Here is a 9,347-nt window from a genome sequence, read left to right as displayed (position 1 = left end):
CCGCTTGCGCAGGCGCAGTGTGAGCAGCTCAGACCCGGGCGCAGGCGTACTCGTCTTGCTCGCATCTTGCTTCCTAAGCCCTGGAGCTCGGCTGGAGTTGGGTGGGTCTCGACAGCCGTGGCGACAGTGACAGCGACTGCCTGAGACCCAGACGGAAATGGCGATGGCGATGTCGGACAGTGGAGCGAGCCGCCTGCGGCGGCAGCTAGAATCAGGGAGCTTTGAGGCACGGCTGTACGTGAAGCAGCTCTCGCAGCAGTCGGACGGGGACCGGGACCTCCAGGAGCACCGGCAGCGCATCCAGGCTTTGGCGGAGGAGACAGCGCAAAACCTGAAACGCAACGTCTACCAGAACTACCGGCAGTTCATAGAGACGGCCCGCGAGATCTCCTACCTGGAGAGCGAGATGTACCAGCTCAGCCATCTCCTGACGGAACAGAAGAGCAGCCTGGAGAGCATCCCGCTCACCTTGCTGCCGGCCGCCGCCGCCGCCGCGGGGGCCGGCGCTGCCTCGGGCGGGGAGGAGGGGGCAGGTGGCGCTGGGGGCCGAGACCACCTCCGAGGCCAGGCCGGCTTTTTTCCCAGCCCCGGGGGCGCCTCGCGCGACAGTTCCGGCCCGGGCGAGGAAGGAAAGCAGCGCACTCTCACCACCCTGCTTGAAAAGGTGGAAGGCTGCAGGCACCTGCTGGAGACCCCGGGGCAGTACCTGGTGTACAACGGGGACCTGGTGGAATACGAAGCGGATCACATGGCCCAGCTGCAGCGGGTGCACGGCTTTCTCATGAACGACTGTTTGCTGGTGGCCACCTGGCTGCCCCAGCGGCGGGGGATGTATCGCTACAATGCTCTCTATCCCCTAGATGGCCTGGCCGTGGTCAATGTCAAGGACAACCCACCCATGAAGGACATGTTCAAGCTGCTGATGTTCCCCGAGAGTCGCATTTTTCAGGCAGAAAATGCCAAAATAAAACGAGAGTGGCTGGAGGTGCTGGAAGAAACCAAGAGGGCCCTCAGTGAAAAAAGACGAAGGGAACAGGAGGAAGCAGCGGCCTCTAGAGGGCCTCCCCAAGTGACCTCCAAGGCCACGAACCCGTTTGAGGATGATGAAGACGAAGAGCCAGCTGTCCCCGAGGTGGAGGAAGAGAAGGTGGACCTATCGATGGAGTGGATCCAGGAGTTACCTGAAGACCTGGATGTGTGCATTGCTCAGAGGGACTTTGAGGGGGCCGTTGACCTGCTAGATAAATTGAATCATTACCTAGAAGACAAGCCCAGCCCACCTCCTGTAAAAGAACTCAGGGCCAAGGTGGATGAGCGTGTCCGGCAGCTCACGGAGGTGCTGGTTTTTGAACTGTCCCCAGGTCGTTCCTTGCGAGGTGGGCCCAAGGCTACTCGCAGGGCGGTTTCTCAGCTAATCCGGCTTGGCCAGTGCACAAAGGCTTGCGAGCTGTTTTTGAGAAACAGAGCGGCAGCCGTGCACACGGCCATCCGTCAGCTTCGCATTGAAGGTGCCACTTTACTCTATATTCATAAGCTGTGCCATGTCTTCTTTACGTGTCTTCTCGAGACTGCCAGAGAATTTGAGACAGATTTCGCCGGCACCGACAGTGGCTGCTACTCTGCCTTTGTGGTCTGGGCGAGATCAGCCATGGGCATGTTTGTAGATGCTTTCAGCAAGCAGGTGTTTGATAGCAAGGAGAGCCTGTCCACGGCGGCAGAGTGCGTCAAAGTGGCTAAGGAGCACTGCCAGCAGCTGGGAGATATTGGACTAGACCTCACCTTCATCATCCACGCCCTTCTGGTGAAAGACATCCAGGGGGCCTTGCACAGTTACAAAGAAATCATCATTGAAGCCACCAAACATCGCAACTCGGAGGAGATGTGGAGGAGGATGAACTTGATGACTCCAGAGGCCCTGGGCAAGCTCAAAGAAGAGATGAGAAGTTGCGGGGTGAGTAACTTTGAGCAGTATACGGGGGATGACTGCTGGGTGAACCTAAGTTACACAGTGGTCGCTTTCACCAAACAGACCATGGCGTTTTTGGAAGAGGCCTTAAAGCTGTATTTCCCAGAGCTGCACATGGTACTGTTGGAGAGCCTGGTGGAAATCATTCTGGTTGCCGTCCAGCATGTGGATTATAGCCTTCGGTGCGAGCAGGATCCAGAGAAGAAGGCTTTTATCCGACAGAATGCGTCCTTCCTATATGAAACGGTGCTCCCGGTGGTGGAAAAAAGGTTTGAAGAAGGTGTGGGGAAACCTGCCAAGCAACTCCAAGACCTGAGGAACGCATCTAGACTCATGCGGGTGAATCCTGAAAGTACGACATCAGTCGTCTGAGGCTGGAGTCTGTCCATACGTGTACAGATGATAGTGCTTATAGGTTATTTATATTTATATTGTTGTATTAGCATATTCTGTATAGTCGCAAACAGCTTACAAGTAAAAAGTGCCCTCAGAGATGCAAAACCAAAAGAAGAAAGGAAAAGAATGTGAAATTAAGCCCAAATAACAAAAAATATCAAAGTTGTTAAAACATATACTGACCTTTTAAATTATGCTAGTTCTCTAATGGGTTTATGATCGCACTACAGTTATTTCAGCTTCTCCTTTGAACCAAAATACACTTTCTCACAGTGTATCTTATTCAACACAGATAAATATGTCTACAAATACATCAGTTTACGTGTGTGTGAAAAGTTTCCTGGTTACGTTTCTTAAAGGGTGCAGTACCATGTAAAACATGCTGCCTCAGTACTTCCCCTTCTTGAAGTGTGATTGGACACTTTTTGGGGAAAAGAAAGGAGTTGGGAAAGTTGGTTTCGGAGTAAACTCTAGTCAAAAGAATTCTTTCTCCATGATCTAGCTAGCTAGCTTGGGGACTCAGATACTCCAGTCCCTATATAGGAGGAAGCTTTTATACAGATTCAAACATTTCCAACAGAATTTGAATGGCTAATTATTCTCACTTGTTAATTAGCCGCTCCATAGTTTTCCTATTGGAGTTGGGAACGTTTACCTGGAAATCTTAAAGATTGTGATGTTTTTCAACACGTTTCTGAATTGTGTGAATTTCCAGCTGGAGCTTTTGTCTGTTATATTTATATTTAATAATAATAATAATAAAACAGGAAACTTGACAATCCTGACTGCAGCCAGTGATTTTAGCTCCCTTTTCAATGTAGGTTATTAGGGGCTGTCATCAAGCAAATGCAAAAAATTTTTCACTGAACTATTTAGATTTTAGGGACTGAGTAGCTGGGAAAGTAGAAAAAAATCATAAGCAAATCTCAGTGGTTTCACTGAGTATGACAACTTTGAGCAGAGATTTGTTTTTGGTTTTGTATTTTTGTAACAAAGTGGAGAACCGAAGTGAGACAGTGTGCCCAAAGGAAAGGGAAGAAGAGAATCTTTTACTTAAAAAAAAAAAAGAACAAACTCCTGGAATGCTCCATGCTGTGTTTTTCTTGTTTTATTTTTTACTTTCCTTCTTTGCTTTTGAAAGTGAATATAATGCTTACCTTACCTTAGATTGTTAGTAACGCACAAATAAAAATAAAGAAATATGAGCTTCCCAACATTTCTAAATGATTGCTTCCATTGTGTATTAATTATATGACATTCTTCATTCTTTGAGAGAAATTGTGCTTGCCAAGATTCATTTTTTTCCTAGTTGTGATTCTTGTCCTTAAGTGCCATTTTGGGTGCCAATGATTTCAAAAGGTCATTTCTTTCTTCTTAATAAAAATGGTGTTAATAAGACTGTAAAAATTATGTAAAAGCTAAAGTAGATTCCAAATAGTGGCTCAAGGTTGTAAAACCCCTTGACTTGATTACTTATGCTAGACCAGCCTTTTATTTTCGTTTTGGCTGTGTTTAATTACAAGGTTGAATATATTAAAATTACAATTTTAATTTTTTTCATATAACTTTAGGATTTTCTAATAACTACAACAATATCTCTGTGAACTAAATTATACTTTTTTAAGATCACTGGAAACTTGAATTTTGTAAAATTATGTTATTTGATTATTTTTGCCATTTACACTTTATAACATTATACTGTATGAAACTCAAGTATAAATACATGATGCTGGTCTGTGAATGATACTTCTGAAATCACAATTCCTCTTAAGGCATGAAGCTGTAGAAACATAAATGTGTATGTAAACTCATATTAAATAGAACTGTCTACTTTTTGAAACTGGAAGTACAGAATTTTCTTATGTTAAAATGTATGTGTTTCTTAATCAGAGTTATAACTGAAGGAAGTAAGCTTTTGCTGAATCAATTAGTGGGAAGTTGACTCAAGACCACCAGTGTTGTAATGTACCTTGTGTCCAGAAAAAAAATTACAATAATTGCAATATTCAAAGTGGACTGAGACCTTCTAATTCTTTTGTTTCATTATACTCCAAAACAAACTAAAAATTGAATACAGTTCAAAAATACTGTACATATTGAAATATACAGCTTTGGCATTGACTGCCTTTGTTTTGTCTGCTTCAAGCAGAACACTGTCACTGGAGCTTGGAATCACAGACTTGACTGAATTAATTGCTGTTTGGGAAAGCGTGCCCTGTGGAATTAAGTCTCTTTTTTGATTAACGTCTCATTTCACTTAAGTGCTGAGGACTTTTTAAAAAATGCTACCTATAGAAGTCAGCACTTGCTTTTTGCAACTTGATATCTAAGATTGGGAATTTGGGACTTGATGTGTAGGTTAAATTAGTATATGTACATTTTGCTTTGCTGCGACATGAGGGAATCTGAAATGTTCTATAAAAATAAATTAAAATTTTTCTTAAACATAAAATTATTACAGTGAATATGTGTTTTCCTCTTTAATCCAGAATAGTATTTTATTAAATTTTATTTAAGTTATACAAGTTTCATATGGGAATAATATTCTTATGCTCTTGCTACTGAACTGTTGAAGATCCTAGTTTGTTTTTCATTTCTTTTGTTTGTGGAGAGATTAGGCAGGAGTGGTTAGTTGATTTAAGTAAGTGTTCTGCTAACTGTAACAACTGTGACTAAATCAGATCTCAATTCCTTAGGCTTTTCTTGAATGGGAAATTTCACATGTACAAAATGTGAATTTAAAGTAAATTCATCTGCACATCCTGAAATAAAGAAAATATAGGCCATAGGCTGGCGCCTGTGGCGCTGGCACACCGGGTTCTAGTCCCAGTCGGGGCGCCGGATTCTGTCCCGGTTGCCCCTCTTCCAGGCCAGCTCTCTGCTGTGGCCAGGGAGTGCAGTGGAGGATGGCCCAAGTGCTTGGGCCCTGCACCCCATGGGAGACCAGGAGAAGCATCTGGCTGCTGCCTTCGGATCAGCGCGGTGCGCCGGCCGCAGCGGCCATTGGAGGGTGAACCAACGGCAAAGGAAGACCTTTCTCTCTGTCTCTCTCACTATCCACTCTGCCTGTCAAAAAAGAAAAAAGAAAAAGAAAATATAGGCCGTAACACCTAGGACCTAAGTGACATGGTTCTGCTTTTTTAAAGTAATATATAGATAGTGAGGAAACTGTCACAGATTTTAAATACTTAGTGATTATTTTAAAAGAGTGTTATATGAGGCTGGAGAGTTCAAAATAAATTTCTGCATGCTTTATTCTGTTAGATGCTTAAAATTTGGAAAAAGTCAACAAATACAAATTAGAGAATAAATGCCCAGTTGTTTAGAGTAGGAATATTGAGAAGGAAGACTGCAATGTAATTTTGAGTAGCTTGGAAATTTCTTTTTTTTTTTTTTTTTTTTTTTTTTTTTTTTTTTTTTTTGACAGGCAGAGTGGACAGTGAGAGAGAGAGAGACAGAGAGAAAGGTCTTCCTTTGCCGTTGGTTCACCCTCCAATGGCCGCCGCTGCAGCCGGCGCACCGCGCTGATCCGATGGCAGGAGCCAGGAGCCAGGTGCTTTTCCTGGTCTCCCATGGGGTGCAGGGCCCAAGCACCTGGGCCATCCTCCACTGCACTCCCTGGCCATAGCAGAGAGCTGGCCTGGAAGAGGGGCAACCGGGACAGAATCCGGCGCCCCGACCGGGACTAGAACCCGGTGTGCCGGCGCCGCAAGGTGGAGGATTAGCCTATTGAGCCACGGCGCCGGCGGAAATTTCTTATAGAATTGTTAGCAACTGTGCTGTTCTTTGAGGAACGGACAAGACAGATGTTTAAGAAAAAGGTAGAGCATGCTGTGAGCAGAGATACAGATGTGGGAATGGGGGTGTCAAGTGAAAAGGTCTGCTTGAAAGGATTGCATAGTGTGGGGAAAGGTATTTAAGTAATACACATTTGTTAAGAAACCTTCAACTGCCATCTTCCAGGAGTTCACCAACATGATGAACACAAAAGGAAAGAGGAGTACCCGATACATGCTCTCTAGGTCTTTTAGAAGACATGGAGTTTTTCCTTTGGCGCACACATGCACATCTAGAAGAAAGGTGATATTGAGACAGTAAGGGAATGGGTACTGTTCAGAAAGGAAGGCCCCATAAATGTTTCCAGGGCAAACCTGGAAGAGTGTACAGTGTTACCCAGCATGCTAGAAATAAGGGCAAGCTTCTTGCCAAAAGAATTAATGTGTATAATGAGCATATTAAGCACTCTTAACAGCTGAGCTAGCTTCCTGAAAGATGTGAAGGAAAATGATCAAGAAATACAGGAACCCAAGAGACAGCTACGTGGGTTCAGCTGAAATACCAGCCTGCTCCACCCAAAGCAGCCCACTTTGTCAGAACCCATGGAAAGGAGCCTGAGCTGCTGAACCCTATGACGTTGCCATATAATATGTGTAAATACATAACCTGTGGACTACTATTTAAAAAGAGAGAAACGTTCAATTCTTACAGAAGGAAAGTAAAAATTCAAAGTCCTTATGCCCTACCAATCCCCCCAAAACCCCATCACCAGATATAGCAGTAAGAGTTTCATGTACAAGCCAGAAATTGGGTCATACAATATATATCATAACACATCTTGCTTTTATTCACTTAACAATTGAGAATTTTTAAAACATGTTCCTTTTAAAAAGGAAGAGTGTCAGGAAAGGAGTAAGTGAAGATAAAAACTTTTTTTATTTTTTTATTTTTTGGACAGGCAAAGTGGATAGTGAGAGAGAGAGACAGAGAGAAAGGTCTTCCTTTTTGCTGTTGGTTCACCCTCCAATGGTCGCCGCACTGATCCAGCAGGAGCCAGGTGCTTATCCGGGTCTCCCATGGGGTGCAGGGCCCAAGCACTTGGGCCATCCTCCACTGCACTCCCTGGCCACAGCAGAGCTGGCCTGGAAGAGGGGCAACCAGGACAGAACCCGGCACCCCGACCGGGACTAGAACCCGGTGTGCCGGCGCCGCAAGACGGAGGATTAGCCTAGTGAGCCGCGGTGCCAGCCCCTGTAAGCACATGTTGTACATATAGGGCAGCCAGTGAAAATGATACATATAATAGCATAAAAAATACCAAATATCTAGGGGGAAGTCTAATGAAAGATGCAGAAAGTCTTCATCAGGAAAGCTCTGAGATCACTGAAAGTAATTAAATGAATTTGAGTAGTAGATTTAGTATGAACCTTAGGTTGGAAGTGTCAACATTGCTTATATGTCAGTTCTCACCAAATTGATTTATGGATTCACTGCTAACCAAATCCCAGTAGGCTTGTTTGCATAAAGGAAATATTCAGTCAAGTTCTTTTGATTTTGATTCCCATGTAGAGAGTGTTGCAGTCTGAGAATTACTTTGGTGTCCCCCAAAGGCCCATGTGTTAAAGGCTTGGTCCTGGGAAGTGTTGGAACCTTTAGGAGGTAGGGCCTGGTGGGAGGTTCTGAGGTCACTGGAAGTGCACCCCAGGAAAGGAGTTCTCATGTGACCTCTCGAGTTCTCATGTGAGCGCTGCTACAAAGCCTGAGTCTGGGCCCGCCATTGCTTTCTGGCTTGCTGTGATTTTTCTCCTCCACTGCCATCCTCCATCCTCACTGGATGCCAAGCTAATGCGGTCACCTGGTCTTGGACTTGAATATCCCAAACTGTGACTAAATGATCCTTTTCCCTTCATAGAGTTAGTTATGTCAGATATTTCATCATAGTAGTGAAAACTGAGTGCAACAGCTTTCTTCTTAAGACACAAGTTGTTGAAGTTACTGTGGCACATATTTTGATGAAGTTCTTGTGACAGATAGTCCTGATTTAGGATGTGACTTTTGAGAGTAGGTCTTTGTAATCCAACGTGACGAATGTCCCCATGGGCATCAGGTAATGACATCGCTGTCTTCACCTGGACTGCTGCACTTCCTGTCCAGGTCCTGCAGGTCCTGGCTGCCACTCATCTGATGGTTTTTCCTTCCCCTCATTCTTGCACTGGTTTCCTTATTCACCATCATTTCCTTCAATTTTTTGTTTGTTTGTTTATTCCCTAATGTTGTTGGCCTGCAATAACACCATCCCATGGGGTTGCCGGTTCATGTCCCAGCTGCTCCACTTCCAATCCAGCTCCCTGATAATGGCCTAGGAAAGCAGCAGCAGATGGCCCAAGTGCTTGGGCCCCTGCCATCGACATGGGAGACCCAAGTGGAGCTCCTGGTTTCAGCAATGGCCCAACCCCAGCCACTGTGATCATCTGGGGAGTGAACCAGTGGATGGGAAACGTGTGTGTGTGTGTGTGTTCCTCTGTCTCTTTCAAGGAAATAATTAAATATATATATATATATTTTTTTAAGTAAGAACACCTCTCTTTTCTGATAGAGTTCCTACTTGGTTGCTTGCTCACTTTTACAAGTTGGGCAAGGACCATCAGCTCTGAGCATGGAGGCAGGGCTTTGCACACACAGTGCACAGTGGGATGATCTGGGAATGTTGACATCAGGTAGTTCCAGCTACTCAGATTGCCCAGAATTTCCTAGCCTCTTGCCTGGAGAGATAAGGTACAGCCCACTGCGCTGGGAGCTGAGGCAAACAGGCTGAGATGGGCCATCCTCTCCGCAACTCTACTTGGTGCCCCCTTTGCCCAGGGAACCTGTTTCACCCTCATCAGAGGAACTTATCTCCAGGGGTTACTGAGGCAGGACACAGCAGTGCTGGCTTTGAGGAGTAGGAGCTGGGGATCCAATGGCTTTGTCAACAGCTTTGATCCAAGCTCCTTAAAGAACTCACAGTTGGACAGGCACAGGGGACAGAAATGTACATAACTGCTTTTAATATCCTAAACAGGCGGGGCCGGCGCTGTGGCGCAGCGGGTTAACGCCCTGGCCTGAAGTGTGGGCATCCCATCTGGGCACCAGTTCTAGTCCCGGCTGCTCCGCTTCTGATCCCGCTCTCTGCTATGGCCTGGGAAAGCAGAAGATGGCCCAAGTCCTT

General features: G+C 45.3%; 1 protein-coding gene across 1 annotated transcript; it reads left to right on the top strand.

The window, feature by feature from the left end:
• The first annotated feature begins 16 nt into the window (after positions 1–16).
• Positions 17–4,814, top strand: EXOC8 (exocyst complex component 8). Its single transcript, XM_008268260.5, has one exon. The coding sequence runs from the start codon at positions 158–160 to the stop codon at positions 2,336–2,338; it is 2,181 nt and encodes a 726-aa protein (XP_008266482.3). The 5' UTR covers positions 17–157; the 3' UTR covers positions 2,339–4,814.
• Positions 4,815–9,347: the final 4,533 nt, after the last annotated feature.

Source organism: Oryctolagus cuniculus, chromosome 13, assembly GCF_051225735.1.
Source record: "Oryctolagus cuniculus isolate XC-2025 breed Fujian yellow rabbit chromosome 13, ASM5122573v1, whole genome shotgun sequence".
In the NCBI taxonomy this organism is placed as follows: Eukaryota; Metazoa; Chordata; class Mammalia; order Lagomorpha; family Leporidae; genus Oryctolagus; species Oryctolagus cuniculus.
Note: the sequence above shows the minus strand (reverse complement) of the source record. Positions and strands in the feature narration are given on the sequence as shown.

Coding starts and splice junctions, on each gene's coding strand:
- EXOC8 (XM_008268260.5), top strand. CDS start 158: ATGGCGATGGCGATGTCGGACAGTGGAGCGAGCCGCCTGCGGCGGCAG.